At 37.8% G+C, this 24,799-nt stretch overlaps 1 protein-coding gene across 2 annotated transcripts in view; it reads left to right on the forward strand.

Moving 5' to 3' along the window:
* The window catches only part of MAGT1 (magnesium transporter 1), a 45,506-nt gene that overhangs the window by 13,817 nt on the left and 6,890 nt on the right, over positions 1–24,799 (forward strand). The window contains exons 1-8 of one of the 2 annotated variants that reach the window (XM_014548454.1): positions 7,036–7,139; positions 8,385–8,554; positions 12,554–12,671; positions 19,530–19,670; positions 20,168–20,308; positions 21,031–21,120; positions 21,737–21,800; positions 24,387–24,461. In XM_014548454.1, coding sequence (XP_014403940.1) covers positions 8,385–8,554; positions 12,554–12,671; positions 19,530–19,670; positions 20,168–20,308; positions 21,031–21,120; positions 21,737–21,800; positions 24,387–24,461 — 799 coding nt within the window. In that variant the 5' untranslated portion in view covers positions 7,036–7,139. Of the gene's footprint in view, positions 1–7,035; positions 7,140–8,384; positions 8,555–12,553; positions 12,672–19,529; positions 19,671–20,167; positions 20,309–21,030; positions 21,121–21,736; positions 21,801–24,386; positions 24,462–24,799 lie in introns of those variants that run through there. The other variant, XM_005877139.2, reaches the window with a different exon arrangement.

The raw sequence follows: 24,799 nt of genomic DNA on the forward strand, positions 1-24,799 counted from the left end.
TATGGCTGCTCTCAGTCCTGCCTTCAGAGGCCCGGCTTCTCAGTGTCCCAGCAATTGCGGCAAGTACCTCCGAGAGAAAGCTGCCCTCGAGTTCCGACCGATGCCAGACAGTCCCACTTCTCCCGTATGAGTCTGGGTCCCCAGAGACTCGCCTGGAACTGGAGCTCAGAGCCTGAGACTCCCTCCCGATTGAAAACGACAACCGCGCCCTCAGCCACCAGCCCGCTCCGCATGCACTTCCGCACCTTAATATTTTACTTCCGCACTGCACCTCCTCTGAGTCTCGGTATGCTTTTCTCTTTCCTTCTAGTTGTAGAATTTCCACTCAGCCAGCCTTCCTGTGGTTCTGGGTGATGTCTGTTCCGTCTTTTAGTTGTATTTTTGAAGTGGTTGTGCGAGGCAGCAAACTCCGGTGTTTACCTATGCCGCCATCTTGGTTTCTCCAGTTCCTTTTTTTTTAGTTACTAAGTAGTTCACTTGGTAAACCTCTTACCTTTCTGTACCATAGTCCTTGGAAAATGTGTTTCTTACTAATAACTTTTAAGTATTAAATAGTAAAAGAAGGAACTGAAGGGCATGGGTAACATTTTAGTCCTCTACTTTCGAAGGTTGTGATTTTGGAAGATAAAGGACAATGTGGAGAGTATATAATGGGACTTAGTGGAGAGGCTATAGGAAACAATTTTTCTTTTTTAATTAAATTTATTGGGGTAACATTGGTTAATATCATATAATTTCCAGGTGTACAAGACTATATGATCCAGTAATTCCTCTTCTGGGTATTTACCTGAAAAAAAATTATTTCTGAGCCATAGCTTTTTACCAATAATGGCCTCCTGATGATGGGTAAGAGGCATCATAAGGAAGAAGGTTCTTCAGCACTAGAGACTTATTCCTATCAAGAAAGCTTTCAACATAAATGTGAAGAAATGTTCCTTTATAAAACCATATACTAGAGAAGACAAAAGAGAACTAGTGAAAGAAGTGTCTAGGAAATATATAGGTGTTATATTTGAGTTATTTAGACTATATCACATTCTTCAACTGTTCCAGGAATATCAGGTAGTGATTTATCATTAAAAATTGTATATTTTGCCCTAACCTGTTTGGCTCAGTGGATAGAGCATCTGCCTGCGGACTGAAGGGTCCCAGTTTCGATTCCGGTCAAGGGCATGTACCTTGGTTGTGGCACATCCCCAGTAGGAGGTGTGCAGGAGGCAGCTGATGGATGTTTCTCTCTCATCGATGTTTCTAACTCTCTATCCCTCTTCCTTCCTCTCTGTAAAAAAATCAATAAAATATATATATATTTTAAGAAATTGTATATTTTTTCCTGTTTATTATTTGAATTGCTTAATATTTATTTAATTTCTCAGTGTTGCACATAGAAATTTATGTAACATGTGGTTCCTATTCATAAGAATTAGAATGTAGAGCAGTAGTTCTCAAACTTCAGTGCATATAAAGACTTGGGGTACATGTTAAAATTCTGTATTATTGGAATCTACCCTAGACCCAATGAATCAAATTTATTGGAGGATGAAATCCAGAAGTCTGTACTTTTAACAGCCTACACTTTGCGAAACATGGGTGTAGAAAGTATATTATCCATTATGCTAAGGGCTTATTCTGAGAAGTTTTGGGTTACTTGATCATCAAATCTTTCTTTTATAATGTGTTCTGAGCAGTACTGAAGAAAAGATTTTTTTGAATACATAAAACAATTAAAAACACTTAAATCATACTGTGAAAGTTCTTTTCATTTTAGAACAGTTCTCAATAAGGGAGGGAAAATTTTGCTCCCCAAGGATTATGTGGCAGTGTCTGGAGATATTTTTGGTGGTTGTAGCTGGGGTAGGGGTGCTGCTGGCATCTAGTGGGTGGAATTTAGGGATGCTGCTCAACATCCTGCAATGTGCAGCACAGCTCCCCACAACAAATAATTATCTGCCCTAAGATATTAGTAGTGCTGTTGTTGAGAAAACCTGGTTTAGAATGATCATGGACTGTTTGAATCCTAGCTCTCTGTCTTACTATAATTTTGGGCAATTTTTGCAAGTTACTTAACCTCTATGATTCTGGTTACTCAAAAGTTAAAAGCATAAAAATAGAGTACCTCATAGTGTTGTTTTGAGGTTTGAATTAAATACTGTACTTTCTATAAGAAGAGGATTTGCTGCCTGATACATATATACTAAGCATTGCAAATACAGCAAGTCCCTGGATAGCATCCTTTTGTTGTTTCCTTATAATGTTGATGCGATGTCTTGTTATATCAATTAGCCTATGTTAAAATTGGTTTCTTTATACTTCATTTCACTTTTTGTCTAAAATAGCCACAAGTAGAATCTGGAACCATGGTAAGTAAAATAGGCAAATCATGTTTGAATTTGCTGGTATCTATCAAATTTAATTTGAAAATATAACAAAATTAATGACTGCTTAAAAGCAGAGAATGCATATGATTTTAATTTAATTTTGTTAGTTTTTTATATAGTCTATCTCTATTCTATCACATAGATTTATGATCATTTCAACAAAACAACTATATGTGCTTTGAATTAGATATTTATATGTGGCATCTTCTTAAACAAAAGTCCTGAATAAACTTTCAACCTGGTCTGTGTAAATCATTTATAATATTCCAAATAATTTATCCAATAGAAGAAATTAGTTCAGAGGAATTACAAATTCTCTTTAAAGCTCTTATAAGACTGCTTAATATATGGGCCATTAGGTTACTTTCTGAGTTCATTTACTTTAAAATGAATTTTGTTCTTCTTTTCCAAGATTGCTGCAGCTATTCAGGGTCTTTTTTGGTTCCATATAAATTTTTGAAGTATTTGTTTTAGATTTGTGAAATATTCTGTTGGTATTTTATTTATTTTATTTTTAAAAATATTTTTATTGATTTTAGAGAGAAAGGGAGAGGGAGAGAGAAACATCAATGATGAGAGAGAATCATTGTCCGACTGCCTCCTGCACACCCCCCCTGGGGGGGGGTGGTCAAGCCCACAACCCAGGCATTTGCCCTGACCAGAAATCAAACCATGAGCTCCTGGTTCATAGGTCGACGCTCAACCACTGAGCCACGTCAGCCAGGCCCATTGGTATTTTATAGGAATTGCATTGAATCTCTGTATTGCTCTGGGTAGTATGGCCATTTTAATGGTGTTCATTCTACCAGTCCATGAACATGGTATATTTTTCCACTTGTTATTATCTTCTGTCTCTTTTCTCAAGGTTTTATAGTTTTCTGAGTACAGGTCTTTTACTTCCTTGGTTAAATTTATTCCTAAGTATTTTAATTTTTGTTGCAATGGTAAATGGGATTGTTTTTTGAGTTTTCCTTTCTGAGAGTTCATTATTGATGTATAAAAATGCCATTAATTTTTGGTGTTAATTTTGTATCCTGCTACATTGCAAAACTTATTAAATCCAGTAGTTTTTTGGTGGAGCCTTTAGGGTTTTCTATGCACAATATCATGCCATCTGTGAATAGTGACAGTTTTACTTCCTCCTTTCCAATTTGGATGCCTTTTGTGTTTTCTTCTTGTCTCATCGCTATGGCTCAGATTTCCAGTACTATGTTGAATAAAAGTGGTTAAAGCGGACATCACTATCTTGTTCCTGTTCTTAGGGGAAATGTTTTTAGTTTTTGCCCATTGAGAATAATGTTGCATGTAGGTTTGTCATATATGGCCTTTATCATGTTGAGGTATGATCCCTGTATTCCCACTTTGCTGAGAGTTTTTATCAAAAAAGGATTTTGAATTTTGTTGAAGAATGCTTTTGCATCTATTGATATAATCATGTGAGTTTTGTCTTTCAATTTGTTTATGTGATGTGTCACTTTATTGATTTGCAAATATTGTACCAGTCTGAATGAAATAGACACATTGCTAGAAAAATACAATCATCCAAAACTGAACCAGGAAGAATCAGAAAACCTGAATAGGCCAATAACAATTAATGAAATTGAAATAGTAATCAAAAACTGCCAGCAAACAAAAGCCCTGGCCTGGTTGGCTTGATGAAGTTTTACCAAATATTCAAAGAAGAACCAACATCTATCTCCCTCAAACTATTCTAAATTATGCATTTTTAGAATCCATTTTACTATTCCCTTCCTGATATTAAAAATTTTCCATTTCTCCCGGGTGGTGTGCCGTGGTGGTTGAGGGTCGACCCATGAACCAGGAGGTCATGGATCGATACCCTGTCAGGGCATATGCCCATGTTGTGGGCTCAATCCCCAGGGGGTGGCATGAATAAGGCACCCAGTCAATGATACTCTCTCATCATTGATATTTCTCTCTCTCCCTCCCTCTCTCTTACTCTTTGAAATCAATTTAAAAAACACACTTAATTTGTTTCCAATTTCTGTGTTTGTGCGCATTTTTTCTTCCTTATATATTAACATAATATGCAAGTGAACCTATTCTCAGCTGCTTTCTGTCAAATAGAAATTCAGTGCATACTTATTGAGTGCCTACTATATGGTAAAGTACCATGTGTATCTGCTTTCTAGTAGCTAATAGTTTAGGGAAGGAAACAGATGTCAAATATGTCTTAGAATGGTAAGTACTAGAATACAGTTAAAAAGGGTGAAATGTCTAGCAGGTTTGGAGGGGTGGTGTGAATATGCTTGTGACCGTAGTCCTTGGCCACTTAGGAAAACCATTTAGGGGCACTCATGATCCACTAGACATGCATTCTTTGAAAATTTTGAGGTGGCTAAAACCACAGAAGATATTCTTTTTTAAAAATATATCTTTATTGATTTCAGAGAGGAAGGGAGAGGGAGAGAGAGAAACATCAATGATGAGAGAATCATTGATTGGTTGCCTCCTGCACACCCCCTACTGGGGATTGAGCCCGCAACCTGGGCATATGCCCTTGGCCCGAATCGAACCTGGACCCTTCAGTCCACAGGCCAACACTCTATCCACTGAGCCAAACTGGCTAGGGCCACAGAAGCTATTCTTATTGGTTCTAGGGATTATTTTTCTTGGCCCAAGTCTGAGGCAACTCATTTGCATTACTGACAACTATCTTCCAAACAGTGCTATTTTTCTAGTTGGTTCATGATCCACTTCCAAAGTGAAAAGGCACATCCTAACAACTGTTCTCTGATGGTTGAGTTTCATGGGAGGGGTCTGTTTTTAAAGTTTGACTACCAGTGCCCTGGCCAAATTTCAATGTAAGTAATGGGAAATGTAACTGATCAAATGCTTCTGAATAATGAACCACTTCATGATGTACCAGCCCTTTATAAACATATTAGTGGCCTGGTGCACAAATTCGTGCATATTGAAAGGAAATTAATTAGAAATATTTTAATATCGCTATTCGCCCTTTATAATAGAAGTGTCAACCAAATTCACGATCAACAATGACAGGTGGAAACACACGCGTGTTATTGGCGCCAACGAGAGCTTTATATGTATTGTGCATGCGTGAGTCAACTTAGCCTTTTATAGATATAGAGCAAACTTGCTTAATTCGACCTGCTTTCTGATTTAGCTAAACTTTTACCAGCCCAGTGAAGCACCCCAACTTCTCTTTCAGGTAATTGTCAGCAACACAGCAGTAAATATCAACACGAAGCAGATTATTATTATAGATCACGCAGGGAGAACAAAGGGTAAAATATTTAGCTTCAGCAGCAGTGTTTGACTATATTCTGCACAGTGAGAAAACCTGAAGTCATTTTCAAGGTCCACCACTTATTACTTCTTTTCAGTCAGGTCAAGTTTCTAAGCTTTCTAAATCTCCATTTTCTGGCTAATGAAAAGAAACTAGGATTCCACTGAGTTTCCTATCTACCTACCCCAGGACTTCTGTGAGGATCAAATGAGATGAGGCATGGGAAAACGCTTCACAGACATTTGGTTACAGTGTGAAATATTTCCACCTGGCTAGGAAGCAAGTCGTGTTCCCGGGCTGAAGAAATTGCAAGGAGGCTAGTCTCTAGGGAGAGGAAGCCAGGCATTGCTATGTGATGCCATTACCCGGACGGACACTTAGCATATTAGCCTTTTATGTATATATCCCTTTCAAGAAGAAGAAAACCATCAATTAGTGTTAAGTCTGCATTGAGATTCTTGTCATCTGTACTTTTTATTTTATCTTTTCCTGTCTTACTATTCTTGCAAAGTTTGCATATAAGGGTAGAGATGAGGGGAAGGATAAATATGATTGCATGAATTCAACTGAAATTCTTGTTGACTAATTGTACTTGTTTTCCTTTGCCTCATGATGACTGGCTATTAAAAAGAAACAAAAAGGCCTCCTGGTGCTTACCACAGGCTGTGTTCTTATACTGACTGTACAGAAATAGGAAGCAGAGTAAACTTACCCCATATACACCTCAGCTCAGGCTCTTTGCCTGGTCTGTATTGTGAATGGGGAGACATTGAGAAAAAAAAAAAAGAAACAAAAAATGCAGCTCTTTTTGTGTGTGTAGATGTAAATTTTCATCTATCTGGGATAAATGTTGAGGAATGCTGGATTGTATAGTTAGTGCATGGTTAGTTGCTTAATTTTTTTAAAAAAATATTTTTTATTGATTTCAAAGAGGAAGGGAGAGGGGGAGAGAGATAGAAACATCAGTGATGAGAGAGAACCATTGATCAGCTTCCTCCTGCAAGCCCCACATTGGGGATTGAGCCTGCAACCCGGGCATGGGCTGCAACTGGGAATCGAACCGTGACCTCCTGGTTCATAGGTTAAGGCTCGACCATTGAATCATGCTGGCTGGACAGTTGCTTAATTTTTTTAAAATATATTTTTATTGACTTCAGAGAGGAAGGGAGAGAGAGAGATAGAAACATCAATGATGAGAGAAAATCATTGATTGGTTGCCTCCTGCAGGCCCCACACTGGGGATCGAGCCCATAACCCAGGCATGTGCCCTTGACCAGAATCGATCCTGGGACCCTTCAGTCTGCAAGCCAATCCTCTACCCACTGAGCCAAACCGGCTAGGGCCAGTTGCTTAATTTTTTTAAAAAACTGCCAAACTGTTTTCCAGAGTGGTTGTGCCATAGTACATTCCCACCAGCAATGTATGAGATCCAGGTTCTCAACATCCTCGCCAGCCTTTAGTATTTATTGCCACTGTACTTTTAGTTACAGGTATGTAGTACTATTTCATTGTGCTCTTAATTTGTTTATCTGAAATGGTTAACAATGTTGGACATCTTGGCATGTGTTTATTTCCTGTCTGTAGATCACCTTCAAGGAAATGTCTTAGTTTTTTGCCCGTTTTCTAATTGAATTGTGTGTTTTTCACTTTTGAATTTCGATAGTTTTAAAAAATATATTCTAGCTACTGATCTTTTGTGACATATATAGTATGAAAATAATTTCTTTCACTCTGTAGCTTGTCTTTTCATCCTCTTCACAAGGTCTTTAACAGAGCAAAAGTTTTTCTTTTGATGGTATCCAGTTTATCAATGTTTTTTTCTTTTTATGAATTGTGTTTTGGTGTCAGCTCTAAGAATTTTGCTGAGCCCTTGATCCTGAGCATTTTCTCCTAAAATTTTTATAGTTTTAATTTTTACATTTAGGTATGTGATCCATTTTGAATTAATTTTTGTATAAGATATGAAGTTTATTTTGAGATTCATATTTTGGACTATGGATGTCCAGTTGCTCCAGAACCATTTGTGAAAAAGCTCCTTCTTCTACTGCAGGGGTGGGGAACCTTTTTTCTGCCAAGGGCCATTTGGATACTTACAACATCATTCACTTAATATGATTCACTTACTATAAATTTATGTTACTATGAAGAAAGCTCCTAGATTTATTGAATTTCGAGACCCACCTGCAGTTTCCTTGGTAGGGCCAGATCAAATGATTTAGCGTGCTGGACATTCCCCACCCCTGCTCTATTGAGTTGCTTTTGCACTTTTTTGAAAACTTAGTTGGCTATTCTTGTGTAAGTCTATTTTCGGGTTCTGGGTTCTGTTGCATTGATCTATGTATCTATCCTTTCATCACTGCCACCTGGCCTTGCTTATTATAGCTATATAGTTGGTTTAACTCCATATTCTTTGGAATCTTTGGCAAATGAAAGGGTTTATGAGGTTTATGATTTTATGTTATTTTATTTATTAGTAAATAAAAAACAAGTCATATCAAAAGTATAGTATTTCATTAAATCTCATAATGAAATAATCTAATTTTAAGAATAATTATCATCGTTAGGCCCAACTCCTAAATTTTACTTTTAGGTCTCTCAAATTTTCTATGTAACTCTACTTGTTAGTCTTGGTGTTAAGTTGCCTAGATAAAAAGAACTTTATATAATAAGTTTTTTTTAAATATTTTTTTTTACATGACAAGTTTAGAACGGCATACTCCCTTTGTCTTTTTTAGATGGTGTTATCTGAAAAGGTTAGTCAACTGATGGAATGGACCAATAAAAGACCTGTAATAAGAATGAATGGAGACAAGTTCCGTCGCCTTGTTAAAGCCCCACCAAGAAACTACTCCGTTATTGTCATGTTCACTGCTCTCCAACTTCATAGACAATGTGTCGTGTGCAAGTATGAACCTTCAACTACACTTTAAAATTAAATAACTTATAAGATTTTAACCATTTTTTCAATTCCAGAGAACTAAATTAGTTTAGTGGGTACATAATTAATGTGTATATCTTAAGATATTTATATTAACACACAATACTACTGCTCTTTTATAGTCACTTCTTGGTTGTCCATATTAGTAGGGGGAACAAAGAGCAAGAATAAAGTATTGGAACCATCAGGAATAAATCTAATAATTATCTTCTAAATTGGTATCAACTTATATAAATGTATGCCATTAGCATTGATGCTAGTGTTTTATTATTTGTGTTTTCAACTTCATACTCTTGTTTTATCACAACAGCCCCAGAAGGTAGTAAAGCAAATATTCTCTCAGTTTGGGAGAAACAAGTTCTAAAATTTTAACTGGTCTACCCAAAGCTAGAGATATTTATTAATACAATAATGGTGGCTGCATCCAAGTTTGGAATTTCAAGAGAACTTTTTTAGAAAATAAAGATGCATGATTTATGTTAGAGATGTTTCTTTTTTTCTAGATTATTTTGTAGTGATTATACGTCAATTTCAACTTTCATCAAATAATGGTTTATTGACTTATTTTACTGTTTCTGAATGATCTTAGGAATAAAGATTGATATTTTTTTAAACAAAAGTGCTATGGATAATTAAAAATAGTGGATTTTTAGCTTTTTGTGGTGGTGTTTTAACTTATATTTTAAAATCCGTATGTGTGATCTGGGAATTTACTTTAAATGAAATGACAAAGCAGCCCTGTGAAGAACTTAATTAAGTAAAAACCTTGGAGGCTTTCCAAATTCTGACAGCTTGGGCTCATGTGAAGGAATAGTCAGCCTCCTTTCACAATACTGTGTTATGCTACCCTAACCCTTGCTAACTCTTATTAAAGGATTTTTTTCCTTGGAGGTAGGAGATAGTCAAGGTATTTGGTTCCAGGCTGCATGTTTTATGGGGTATATGGTGAATATAAATTAAAAGTAAACAGAAGAAGGAAAAAGAGTAGTAGGTATTAACCATTAATAAATTTAAAACCTAGAGCCGTGGTCAGCAAACCGTGGCTTGCGAGCCACATGTGGCTTTTTGGCCCCTTGAGTGTGGCTCTTCCACAAAATACCACGTGCGGGCGTGCACTACCACGTGCGGGCGCGCACGTACAGTGCGATTGAAACTTCGTGGCCCATGCGCAGAAGTCGGTATTTTTGTGGAAGGCCTGTATTTTGTGGAAGAGCCACACTCAAGGGGCCAAAGAGCCGCATATGGCTCGCGAGCCGCGGTTTGTTGAGTCGCAGTTTGCCAACCACTTACCTAGAGTTACTCTTCAGTCAGTTCACTTACTGGCAATCAACAGTGTACAAAAATGTCAGGGAACAAACTCAGACTCCTTCATAATTTTGTATTAAATTCAAATTAATGAAATTCTTATTAACCTAAGTTTTTATTTGTATCTTACTTTCTACAAGACCAAATTTAAAATTAGCTCACATTTTCCTAAAATCATTCAAAAAATAAAATTAAGCAACAGCAGTGTGTATTATACTATACTAGAGGCCCGATGCACAAAATTCCTGCAAGGGGCTTGGCCCTCGCAGCCCCGGCTTCATCCGGAAGGTGGTCCAGAAGGTCGTTCGGCTGTCTGGTCTTTAGCATATTACACTTTTATTATTATAGACTAGGGGCCCAGTGTACAAATTTGTGCACCTTGAAAGGAACTGTGAGCCACGAGGCTGCAGTGGGCACACGGGCAGGTCTCAACCCATCCTCCACACCCCCACCCGGCCCCTCCCGCTACAGCCCCCAGTCCCCTGTCTGTGGGCAGCCCCACTCCTGCCGCTGCTGCCACTCCCACACACTGACAGCGCCGGCCCCGCTCACACCTGCTGACAGCGCAGAGCAATCGGGACTGGCAGTGGGTGCAAGCTGGGCTGGTGCCATCAGCAGGTGTGAGCACTGGGCAAGACTGAGGCGCGGGAGCAAAGAATTTTCAGTAACCACCAGAGGCTCGCCCCGATGACGGCAACTGGCACCCCGCCTTGGTCTGGCGCCCCGACTCACCTGCTCCACCATCCCTCTGCAGCCAACGCCCTCCATGTTCTGCGCGTGCCCCCTGGTAGTCAGCTCACTTTACAGTGACCGGTTGTTCAGTTGTTCCGCCATTCGGTCTATTTGCATATTAAGATTATATATATATATATATATAGAGAGAGAGAGAGAGAGAGAGAGAGAGAGAGATTTGGTGCTATCAGGATGAGAAGTATAAGAGAGATGCCCTACCCTCATCATCTGGTTAGGGAAATGAGTTCCACACATGAAAATTTTACTGGCAATATAAGAAAATTTAGGATAAGTACTCTATGAATTGTGTACATAGTAAGTACTGTAAAATTTCAGGAAGGACATAACAGGAGTGGGTAGGGCTGGCCTAATGGAGAAGATAGGACTTGTACTAGGGCTAGACAGATGGATCAAATTTAGATAGAGGTAGAAGCAATGACATGTGCAAGGGTAAACAGATAAGAAGAAATAAAAAGCTGCAGTTGAATAACCAGTGAAAGAGCTTGGAGACTGTGTTCTGAAGGTAATAGAAAAGCAACAGTTTCCGAGGAGTTCCTTGCAGGAGAAGAAACTAGATATTAAGGATCTAACGTTGATAATAGCAATGAAAATAAATGGAAAGGGGTTGAGAAAATCATAAATGAAGAATTGTCAGATCTTAGAAACTTGAAAGCATATGGGCAATAGGGAAAAGTCAAACATGACTTGAAATTCAGTTAATCTCAATTCCCTAGTTTCTTCTTATTTTTCACCCTAATAGTTCATCTGACTATAGTTTTACTAGTATTTACTAAGTAGCATTTTGTACTTTCGATTCTTAAGATGGATGAATCCTATGTAATAAAAGGCTAATATGCAAATTGTCCCCTTGACCTGGAGTTCTACCAGGAGGTGGGGCTGGCTGGCCAACTTCCTGTGTCCCATCCCCTTGGCTGGCCCGGACCCATTGGCCCCGATCAGGACAGGCTGGCCAGACCCCACCAGTGCACAAATTCGTGCACCGGGCCTCTAGTATTATTATATGCTTTACCCGGGAAAATATTTCAACCTTGTTTTTGAACTCTTAGAAGTAAATTGTTGTAGTCCGGTGTGACTCAGTGGTTGAGCATCAACCCATGAACCAGGAGATCATGGTTCAATTCCTGGTCAGGGCACATGCCCGGGTTGCAGGCTTGATCCCCAGTAGGGGCCGTGCAGGAGGCAGCTGATCAATGATTCTCTCTCATCGTTGATGTTTCTATCTCTTTCTCCCTCTCCCTTACTCTCTCTGAAATTAATAAAAACATTTTTAAAAAATTGTAGTAGAGACAATTAGCTGGATTTTCTGGTGACTAGTGAAGGGCTTTAAGATAAGAAATAGGCACAAAGTATAAAGTATAGACAGATAATTACTACTTTCTATTGAAATCCCTAACATTTGGGTTAAGACTTCTCTTATGCCAAAAACAATGACAGACTGTTAGCGTTTGTCCTAACCCCATAAGCCAGTGGTTCTCAACCTTACTAATGCCGCGACCCTTTAATACAGTTCCTCATGTTGTGGTGACTCCCAACCATAAAATTATTTTCGTTGCTACTTCATAACTGTAATTTTGCTCCTGTTATGAATCGTAATGTAAATATCTGATATGCAGGATGTATTTTCATTGTTACAAATTGAACATAATTAAAGCATAGTGATTAATCACAAAAACAATATGTAATTATATATGTGTTTTCCGATGGTCTTAGGTGACCCCTGTGAAAGGGTCATTCGACCCCCAAAAGGGTCGCGACCCACAGGTTGAGAACTGCTGCCGTAAGCAGAGCCTGACTTGTACCCCACCATTGGAAAAACTGTTGAGTCTTTGGATCTGTTTTATTTCTAATAAACTAGATTGCTTTTAAAAATGTTTTATATTTTATCTTCACAAATCTGATTACACCCAGGCAAGCGGATGAAGAATTCCAGATCCTGGCAAACTCCTGGCGATACTCCAGTGCATTTACAAACAGGATATTTTTTGCTATGGTGGATTTTGATGAAGGCTCTGATGTATTTCAGATGGTAAGATCTTTGGTTTATTCTATTACGTAGGAATAGGCAAACTATGGATAAAGTGAAATACATCTTTTTCAATGGCTACAAGAAGTTAAATATGACTTTTTTTAATGTAAGATCTAGAGTACTTAGTAAAATAAAAACTAAACTTGAGCTAGCCATGAAATGTAATGGTCAGTGCTTAACCTAATAGAATATGGAAATTGGGTTGTAATCAAGTAATACACACACACTTGTGGTAAATATACATAATAAAAATTAACATTTTAAACATTTTTAGTGGACAATTTATCAAGTAATTTTTAAAATCACAGCATTAATCCATCATTATACCATCATTGTAATATTGAAGTTTTTAGTAGAGTTAGGTACTGTACTTATCTTTACCCCCTTGCTTCTTTCTTGTCTTAGTGGGAAAGCTCCTTCTTGTTCAGAGCTTCACCCCTTTCCTGTGCCCTGGATCCCATATGTATGAGCTCTGTCAATAATAACCTCTCTCACCTATATTTTTTTAATTGATTTCAGAGAGGAAGGGAGAGGGGGAGAGAGATAGAAACATCAGTGATGAGAGAGAACCATTGATCAGCTTCCTCCTGCAAGCCCCACATTGGGAATTGAGCCTGCAACCTGGGCATGGGCTGCAACCGGGAATCGAACCGTGACCTCCTGGTTCATAGGTCAAGGCTCTATCATTGAATCAAGCCGGCCGGACAGTTGTTTAATTTTTTTAAAATATATTTTTATTGACTTCAGAGAGGAAGGGAAAGAGAAAGAAACATTAATGATAACAGAGAATCATTGATCGGTTGCCTCCTACATGCCCCACAATGGGTATCAAGCCTGCAACCCGGGCATGTGCCCTTGACTAGAATCGAACCTGGGACCTTTCAGTTCGCAGGCCAATGCTTTATCCACTGAGCCAAACCGGCTAGGGCTGAAGTCTATTTTTTTAAAAAATATATTTTATTGATTTTTTACAGAGAGGAAGGGAGAGAGATAGAGAGTTAGAAACATCGATGAGAGAGAAACATCGATCAGCTGCCTCTTGCACGCCGCCTACTGGGGATGTGCCCGCAACCAAGGTACGTGCCCTTGACCGGAATCGAACCTGAGACCCTTGAGTCTGCAGGCTGACGCCTACTGGGGATGTGCCCACAACCAATGTACATGCCCTTGACCGGAATCGAACCTGGGACCCTTCAGTCCACAGGCCGACGCTCTATCCACTGAGCAAAACCGGTTAGGGCTGAAGTCTATTTTTTTAAAGAGCAACTTAAAGTTCACTACAGAATTGAGGGGTAAATACAAAGATTTCCAATATACCCCCTACCTCACACATGAATAGCTTCCCCCACTATCAACATTCCCACCAGAGTAGTACATTTTTTACAGTTGATGAGCCTACATTGATACATCATAATCACCCAAAAGCACACAGTTTACATTACAGTTAACTCTTGGTATTGTATAGTCTACTAGTTTGGACAAATTGTCCATCAATATGGTATCATAAAGAGTATTTTTATTTTCCTGAAAATCATCCATACCCTGCCAGTCCATCCTCCCTTCTAACTTTTGCTAACCATTGATATTTTACTTTTCTCATAGTTTTGCCTTTTCCAGAATGCCATATAGTTAGAATCATACAATATGTAGACTTTTCTGATTGCCTTCTTTCACTTAATAATATGTATTGAAAGTACCTCCATGTCTTTTTATAGCTTGATAGCTCATTTCTTTCTTTTTTTAATATATTTTATTGATTTTACAGAGAGGAAGGGAGAGAGATAGAGAGTTAGAAACATCGATGAGAGAAACATCGATCAGCTGCCTCCTGCGCACCTCCTACTGGGGATGTGCCCACAACCAAGGTACATGCCCTTGACTGGAATCGAACCTGGGACCTTTCAGTCCGCAGGCCGATGCTCTATCCACTGAGCCAAACTGGTTGCGGCTCATTTCTCTTTATTGATGAATAATATTCCATTGTCCAGATGTACCAGAGTTTGTTTATTCATTCACTCACTAAAGGACATCTTGGTTGCTTCCAAGTTTCGGAAGACTGCCAAACTATCTTCCAATGCGGATGTACCATTTTGCATTCCCAGCAGCAATGAATGAGAGTTACCATTACACCACATCCTCATCAGCATTTGGTGGTATCAGTGTTCTGCATTTGGCCATGCTAGTGGGTGTGTAGTGGTATCTCACTGTTTAAATTTGCATTTCTTTGGTGATATATTTTGTGGAACATCTTTTCAAATGCTTATTTTGGTGAGATGTCCCTTAAGATCTTGGGCTCATTTTTAAAAAAATTATCTATTATTGAAAGTGTTACAGATATCCCCTCCCTCCCCCCCCCCCCCCTTAAACTCCCTCACTCTGTACCCAGCTCCCCTCAGGCTTTTACTGCATTATTGTCTGTGTCTATTGTGCGATCGGGCCCATTTTTTAATTGGTTTGTTTTCTTATTGTAGTGTTTTAAGAGTTCTTTGTATATTTTATTATTTAAAAGTTTTTTTTAATGTTTTTATTGATTTTCTAGAGAGAGAGGAAGGAAGAGGGCTATAGACATAGAAACATTGATGAAAGAGAGAATCATTGATCAGCTGCTTCCTACATGCTTCCTGCTGGGGATCGAGCCCACAACCTGGGCATGTGCCCTGACCGGAAATTGAACGATGACCTCCTGGTTCATGGGTTGATGCTCAATCAACTGAGCCACACTGGCTGGGCTGCTTTCAGTTCTTTTAGATATATACCCAGAAGTGGAATTCCTAGATCATATGGCATTTCTATTCATAATTTTTAATTATTTTTATTTTTAAATATATTTTTTATTGACTTCAGAGCAGAAGGGAGAGGAAGAGAGATAAACATCAATGATAAGAGAGAATCATTGATCGGCTGCCTCCTGCAGGCCCCACACTGGGGACCAAACCCACAACCCAGGCATGTGTCCTTGACAGGAACTGAACCCGGGACCCTTCCGTTCACAGGCCAACAATCCATCCACTGAACAAAGTCAGCTAGGTTTCTTCATAAATTTGTAAAGAAAACTCCATACTGTATAACATAGTGACTGTACCATTTTGCATTCCAGCAGTGCACAGGGGTTTCAGATTGTCTATATCAGGGGTCCTCAAACTACGGCCCGCGGGCCACATGCAAATACAAATATTGTATTTGTTCCCGTTTTGTTTTTTTACTTCAAAATAAGATATGTGCAGTGTGCATAGGAATTTGTTCATAGTTTTTTTTTAAACTATAGTCCGGCCCTCCAACGGTCTGAGGGACAGTGAACTGGCCCCCTGTTTAAAAAGTTTCAGGACCCCTGACTTAGAATATCTATCTTGTTGGGTCATCAGAAGAACAGAACTCTCCAGGAGCCCACAGAAGTCACCAATGAAATCATCTTCCAGGTCTACCTTTTCATAGGCTGCCAGATAAAGGGCATAGGTAGAGCATCTTTTCATGTACATATTGGCCATTTGTATATCTTTTCTGGAGAAATGTCTATTCAGATCCTTTACCTAGTTTTTAGTCAGTTTGGTTTTTTTGTTGAATTATAGGAGTTCTTTATATATATTGGATACTAACCCCTTATCAAATATATGATTTGTGGGTATTTTCTACCATTTCATAGATTGCCCTTTCATTCTTTTTTTAAAATATATTTTTATTGATTTCAGAGAGGAAGGGAGAGGGAGAGAGAGACAGAAACATTAATGATGAGAGAGAATCACCAATCAGCTGCCTCCTGCGGGTTCAATTCCACTGGGGATTGAACCTGCAACCTGGGCATGCGCCCTTGACCGGAATCGAACCTGGGACCCTTCAGTCCACAGGCCAACGCTTTATCCACTGAGCCAAACCAGCCAGGTCATTCTGCTGACTGTGTCTTTAGCCTACAGGATAGTTTTAAGGTGCTTATTTAATATAAAGATGTTACATTAGTAATCATGGAAATACAAGTTACAATAATAGTGATATACAATATTTACACATTAGATCAACTTTTGGCAAAAATGTGGGGAAATAGGTAATTTCCTACATTAATGGGTAGAAGTATAAATTGGTATAGCTATTTTGGAAGGCAAGTTGGCTCTATCCATTTTGACTTAAAATGTTCCTGCCCTCTGATCCAACAGTTCTATTTCTATAGAAACACTCTCACAGGTATACAGGGAGATAAGTACATGACTGTTCATTGCAACATTATTTTTTAATGGAAAAAAAGAAAAAAAAACCCTTAAGTCCAACAATAACACAATTAATAAAATATGAGTGAATTTGATATATATATATATATATTTTTATTATTATTATTCATGGATAGATCTCGCAAACATGGATAAATAAAAAAAGCAAATTGGCCCAGCCTGCGTGGCTCAGTAGCTCAGTGGTTGACTATTTTTTTAAAAATATATTTCATTGATTTTTTACAGAGAGGAAGGGAGAGAGATAGAGAGTTAGAAACATCGATGAGAGAGAAACATCGATCAGCTGCCTCCTGCACACCCCCCACTGGGGATGTGCCCACAACCAAGGTACATGCCCTTGACCGGAATCAAACCTGGGACCTTTCAGTCTGTAGGCCGATGCTCTATCCACTGAGCCAAACCAGTTAGGGCACAACCCTGTAATTTTTAAAAACTTTTTAAAATAAATATTTTTATTGATTTCAGAGAGCAAGGAAGAGGGAGAGAGAGAAAATAGAAACATCAATAATGAGAGAGAATCATTGATCGGCTTCCTCCTGCACACCCCACACTGGGGATGGAGCCCGCAACCTGGGCATGTGCCCTGACTGGGAATCGAACTGTGACCTCCTGGTTCATAGGTCGATGCTCAACCACTGAGCCACACCGCCTGGGCAAGTATGCAGTCTCCATTTTTTTGTCCTTGGTTATCAGAGTTTTCCAGCTAGTCTTTAGTTGATTTTTCAGGATAGTTTTTCTGTATTTTAGTTGTATTTCCTATTTGGTCCTGGGAGAGTGTCAGTGTAGCTTCCACTTACTCTGTCACCATTTTAATCATTCTAGACATATTTTTAAAGAAATCCAAAGCTGATATAGCTAAACAAATATTGAAGAGTTTGGCCTAAAATTTGGTAGCAGTTTGGTGGAGTGAACAGTGTCCTTAGCTTTGCAGGCTGAGAAATTGAATTTTAACAGTGTAGTCAGAATTTATCTAACTCTGTAGACTTTGTGCACATTCACCAAATCATAAAAATCCATGTCCGTCCGTTGTGGTTCAGTGGTTAAGTGTCAACCCTTGAACCAAGAGGTCATGGTTTGATTCCTGGTCGGAGCACATTCCCCGGGGGGTGGTGCAGGAGGCAGCCAATCAATGATTTTCAACATTGATGTTTCTATCCTTCTCTCCCTTTCCCTTTTTCTCTCTGAAATCAATAAAAACATTTTTTTTAGAAGTCCATAGGCGTTCTTAGCCAAAAAGCTAATCTATTAATTCCCTGTATTATACTGCGAGGGAGACTAAAATAATTATACCCACTAATCAGTATACCCTCTCCACTTATGGATAAGTCTAAACAATTATGTTTAGAAGGGTTTTATTGTGAGTGTAGAATCAAAGCGAGGAAGTCGGATTAGGATATTGTCTGACATCTTTTATTTTATTTTATTTATTTTTTTATATATTTTATTGATTTTTTACAGAGAGGAAGGGAGAGAGATAGAGAGTTAGAAACATCGATGAGAGAGGAACATCGATCAGCTGCCTCCTGCACATCGCCTACTGGGGATGTGCCCGCAACCCAGGTACATGCCCTTTACCGGAATCGAACCTGGGACCTTTCAGTCCGCAAGCCGACGCTCTATCCACTGAGCCAAACCGGTTTCAGCATGTCTGACATCTTTTAATTATAATTGTTTCATACTAGCTAATCTTCATTTTAGGGTTACCTGCTGAGTGAACCTGAATGCTTGCATCTGATGGTCCAGCATCTTTTCCCTGGACTTAGTCAGACTTTCTGTTTTTCACAAGTACATTTTGGTCAGGGAAGATAGAATGCAGATAAGTCAGTCATGGTTTCTTTATTTTAGCAATTCCAGTGTTGTCTTCTTAAACATATCATGGTTTCATCATAGAGTATCAAGAACTGTGGTGCTTATCAGTAAACATTTATGAGCCTTTTAGAATTAACTATATCTGCTTATGGCTACTATTTTGTATTGGTTTTCATTGCAATGTTAGAGCACTATCTTACAGTTTCCTACTAATTGAGAATGCACTCTAAATCTTTTTTTTAAAATATATTTTATTGATTTTTTACAGAGAGGAAGGGAGAGGGAGAGATAGTTAGAAACATTGATGAGAGAGAAATATCAATCAGCTGCCTCCTGCACACCCCTACTGGGGATGTGCCCGCAACCAAGGTACATGCCCTTGACCAGAATCGAACCTGGGACCCTTGAGTCCGCAGGCCGACGCTCTATGGATAGAGTCTATCCACTGAGCCAAACCGGTTAGGGTGAGAATGTACTCTATTTGGAGCTTGCCTCAGCTACATAAGACAGTTTTAGTTCTAATAAATGTTTTTTTTGCATAATCTCAGAACAGATTAAAATGTTGGTGGTATGGGCGATTTTCCATTGTAAAGGAGTAAAATGTAGGTTTCTTAGCTAGGAGTTTCTATTTGGTCAGCAGTGTGCTAATTAAGGTCACAGGCAGCCTTGGATTTGAATCCTGGCTCCGCCATTTACCATTTTCCTTAGGTAAGTCACTTAACCTACTTAAACCTGGGCTTCCTCATCTTTATAAAATGCCTAATTTTCAAGATAATATTTGCTGTTACTTCTTTTCTTGGTAACATATTTTCATGGACTACTTCTTATTTAGCTAAACATGAATTCAGCTCCAACTTTTATCAACTTTCCTGCAAAAGGGAAACCCAAAAGAGGTGATACATATGAGTTGCAGGTGCGTGGTTTTTCAGCTGAGCAGATTGCCCGGTGGATTGCTGACAGAACTGATGTCACTGTAAGTTTCCCTACTTTGCAGAAAGTTACTTTGCCATTATCCACTTGGAATCTTACTGGGGATGTCCTAATTGGTCTTGTCCCCATATCACTGAGGTGGTAATAAGTAGTTTGGCAGTCCCTTCATAAGTAGCATTTAACAGAATCAGCATGATGAAAGAGTGAAATTACAAAACATCCTCTGTTATTGAATTCAGAATGAAAACCACTCTTTTGACATTATTAAGTCTGTGGACTATCTAGTTGTACTTGGCAAATACTTATTAATCAAAGGGTATTATGTTGTGGTTAAATAGAATATTGTACTTATTCCATCCCATTTTAAGATATATTGTAGAACCAAGCATGTAGACTCATGATTAGATGAAAATAAAAAAGTGTAATTTTCCTTGAAAGTAACCACACTGATTTTGATTGCTTCCATTTCAAATTATGTTGACCTATGTAATCAGTGAATCAATTTCATACTTTAAAATGTTTTTCTCTTCTTTCCATTAGATTAGAGTAATAAGACCTCCAAATTATGCTGGTCCCCTTATGTTGGGATTGCTTTTAGCTGTTATTGGTGGACTTGTGTATCTCCGAAGAAGCAATATGGAATTTCTCTTTAATAAAACTGGATGGGCTTTTGCAGCTTTGGTGAGTGAATTTTAGAAGAAAATTGCATGAATAAAACTAATATTGTATTGGTAGGTAGCATTTTGTTTGTTTCTTACTGTGGAAAGGATTTTATATATTTTTATTTTATGCCTTAAAATCAGTTTGTCTCCTCCATTATATCATTAGGATGGTCAGAGCTTGGAGAGTACCTAGTTTTTGTTCAACCTAAATGATAGACTGTCACCTCTAGAAAATATGCAGTTTTTTTAAAAAATATGCTTTTAAAGGACTTTTCAATATTCAATTTTAAAACTTGTAACAGCTTATTTATAATTTTTAAATGGTGTTTTCCTTTTGAAGTAAATATTATGTATTCTTGGGATCCTTGTGAAATATAAGCCTTAATTAAATAATTTATCTGAAAAAATTTGTTCTTCATGTATTACTTAAGCCAGTGGTTCTCAACCTTCTGGCCCTTTAAATACAGTTCCTCATGTTGTGACCCAACCATAAAATTATTTTTGTTGCTACTTCATAACTGTAATGTTGCTACTGTTATGAATCGTAATGTAAATATCTGATATGCAGGATGGTCTTAGGCAACCCCTGTGAAAGGGTCGTTTGACCGCCAAAGGGGTCGCGACCCACAGGTTGAGAACCGCTAAGTCTTAAGCAGATGTACTTTTCATGTGCCTATCAATTTAATCAAGGTGGGAACAACCACCATGTTAAAGAGTATGTCATTACATTTTGTTTCCTAGTGTTTTGTGCTTGCTATGACATCTGGTCAAATGTGGAATCATATAAGAGGACCACCATATGCTCATAAGAATCCCCACACAGGACATGTGGTAAGGGAAGTCCAGGATTTCTTTTCATTGTATACCAAAGTTAACCTTAATAATGATTAGCCTGTGAGACCAGTGCCAGCATATGAGGGAACTAGATTTAGTTTTGGATTTTCAACCTTTCTGTTTACGACCTTCAGTTGCTGAAAAGAAGATGCAGTGCTCTTAAAAGTTCCTTATGCTATTTGGTGTATCCTTTTAAATAATCTAGCTAAGAATGAAAGTTAGCCTTCAGCTAAATACAATATTGATCAAGTACTTGAGGCTCTATTGTTTCTAGGCACTGTGCTATATACTTATTATTAGATATAGTGATAAACAAGAAAAATATGATCCCTATCATCATGGAGCTTACATTATGTACCTCACAGTTTTGTATACTGAAATACTGGTTTTCTCATGATTCTGTTGTTGAAAAGATAGTATAAGTACAATGAAAAGATAAAAATTTTAAATAACACAGAAATAGCTTTTATTTATGATGAATGCCACTGACCTAATGCTTACATACATAAGGTGAATTAATTTCATAAAGTTTGAAAATAGCCCATTTTAGGATTAGGATACCAATATTTAATGTATATTTAAAGATTTAATTTTGTCTCTTTTTTCCTCCCAGAATTATATCCATGGAAGCAGTCAAGCCCAGTTTGTAGCTGAAACACATATTGTTCTTCTATTCAGTATCCTCTTTATAATAAGTCCTTGGTGCTGTTTTAATTCGTCTTTTTTCTCACATTATACCATGGCGGCGCAGCATTAAGGGAAGGAGGGGGGAGGCACGGAACCGCGCAGTGGCGGCATCGGCGTCAGGCGTCTGTTCCTTCTGCGCCCAGCCCGGCGACTGTCGCCTCCTCTCGTGACCCTGCCGGGGCTTTTGGGTCCCAATTGGCCTGGCCTTGATCTCCAGCCAGGCCTAGGGACCCCACCTGTGCACGAATTTCGTGCACCGGGTCTCTAGTGTTTATATAATGGATATATTATAATTGAATTATTCTATTGTTGAACATTACAAAAAATGTTTTCTTAGATATAAAAATAATTTGCCATATCTCCTAATTCCCAACAGTAAGATTTGAAACAAAGCGTGTGAAACTGTCTTTTGCTCTTGATGTTTTGTCCACGTTGCTTTCCAAAAGGGTTTTTTTAATTGATTTTTTACAGAGAGGAAGGGAGAGGGATAGAGAGTTAGAAACATCGATGACAGAGAAACATTGATCAGCTGCCTCCTGCACACTCCCTACTGGGTATGTGCCTGCAACGAAGGTACATGCCCTTGACCAGAATTGAACCTGGGACCCTTGAGTCCGCAGGCTGACGCTCTATCCACTGAGCCAAACCAGTCAGGGCTCCAAAAGGTTTTTGCTAAAAAAACAAAGGTGGAGCGGTGGGGAGGATTGCTGCCAGAAAATGTATGTGCTCTGATATCCCTTGCAAGTCTTCGCCATATTGTCATTTTTGTAAACTGCTATTTCAATAGGCAAAACATTGTAGGTCATTGTTTAAATCTACTTTGGACAGTAATAATCAAGGTAATTTAAACATTTTCCCACAATTTTGTAATTAGGTTTCGTTTTATGCAAATATATTTGCCTTCATCATGTATTAAGGTACTTTGATTCTACTAGCTCTTTTAATAGCCCAGTTCTTGTATGTTATGGAATACTACCTTCTCTATTTTCTATTCAGTTTTTCCAGAGTAACATTTAACTATGATTAGTTAATCATAATTATTCTTTATTTCACTGTATCCCCCCCACTAGAGTGTAAACTTGTCCAAGGAAGGGTCTATATTTCATCCAACTTTAACTCCAACATATAGTATAGGGCAGTGTCTGCCTATAGTAGTAGGCAGTGTTAGTAAAAGTTTGAAGAATCAATAAATGAAATGAAACAATACACAAGGAAGTGCATCATAGTTCTTGAGAGCTAAGAACAGAATACAAAAACCTTGGTAGTATATTTTGAAATGGAAAGCTCATTTTAAAAAAAGCATATAGACCATGATACAAAAATGAATCTTTTCAAATACAAAAGTGTTAACCATTAATTAAAGTACCCTGTAACCAAAGCCTATAGAAATGATCAATCTTTATATATACCAGGATATAAAGAACCTCAGTAAGAAAAAAAATAATCTCTGGAGAAAAAGATTTAGCCAAGCAACTAAAAATGTGATGAATAGGCATCATTCCTAACAAGAGGCTATGGAAGAGAAAGCGCAAGACGGTAATGAAGGGATGAATAGACAAATTAGAGAGCCAGTTATTAATTTAGGCCTTATATGAACACTTTTATTTCCCTTTCTGCTTTAAGTATACCCACATGCGGAGCATACAGTGTGCATGCATGCATGTATGCATAATTAATTTGGGCATTTTTACCTGCTGTTTGTATCAATTTTGTTTATTTTAGCATTCAACCATGCCATATGTTACCTATTTACTGGAAATGTCTATTTTGTATTTATGTAGCTTCTATATTAAGCAGACTGAAAGTGAAGTCATGGTTTGTAGAATTTTCTTTTTTTATTAGAATAGGACAAAATTAGGTAGTAATTTGTACTTTAAAAGCTAATTGTTGCAATTCTGGAGAATTTTTGAGAAGTTGTTTTTCAAATAAAAATTAGTTGCTATTTTTTCTAAATGGTGTATATTTTAAATGTTTTTTTTGAGGGTGGTTGAAATATTACTCAGATGTCTATTTAATATTTTATTTATTTTTTAATATTTTCATTGATTTCAGAGAGGAAGGGAGAAGGAGAGAGAGAGATAGAAACATCAATGTTGAGAGAGAACCATTGATCAGGTGCTTCCTGCACACCCCACACTGGGGATCAAGCCTGCAACCCAGGCATATGCGCTGAGTGGAAATCAAACTATGACCTCTTGGTTCATAGCTTGATGCTCAACCACTGAGCCATGCCAGCAGGGTAGTATTTTAAAATGTGTATGAGGTTGAAGCAAAAGTTGGAAGACTGTCCAGGAATGTTATATCAAAGTAAAATTTCAGGAAAACTGATAGTTCATCTATGAGTTACAGTGGGATATTTGTTTAAAATACCAGATTTTATTTTTACAAATAAAGTAATAGTTCAACCTAAATGCTTTTATTATATTTTTATAGTAAATATTTATGCTGTATAGACACAAGGTTACTTATTTATAGTATTATACAATTAAATGTAGATTTATATATTTATTATCATTTTCTTTAAAGTGGTATGTCTTTTGTGTCTATGTGAATTGCTCCTTAAACAATTTTTTAAGATGGTGGGGTTACCTTAGGGATGGTACTTCTATGTGAAGCTGCTACATCTGACATGGATATTGGAAAGCGAAAGAGTAAGTCATAACATATGCCAATCTGCCTTTAATACAGGAAAAAAGCATGTCCTCTAATCATTTTCCCTCTTGTTTATAAGTATGTCATTTTACTTGTTTACTATTTTAAAAGTAATTATAGAAAATGTGGGGTGAAATAGGAGTATGAAACATTTGGGCAGAGAGTTATCCATTATTCCACCAATAAAAACAAGTAATTTTAATGTTGTAATATAGTTCTATCCATTTGTAAAACATCTTTTAAATTGTAGTATCAAATTTTGAATCTTGTACTCCCCCTTTTTAACTGGAGTTAAATAATTCACTAATAAATATTTTCCTCTACATAATTTTAAATT

The sequence above is a fragment of the Myotis brandtii genome, unplaced genomic scaffold, assembly GCF_000412655.1.
Source record: "Myotis brandtii unplaced genomic scaffold, ASM41265v1 scaffold509, whole genome shotgun sequence".
Taxonomy (NCBI): Eukaryota; Metazoa; Chordata; class Mammalia; order Chiroptera; family Vespertilionidae; genus Myotis; species Myotis brandtii.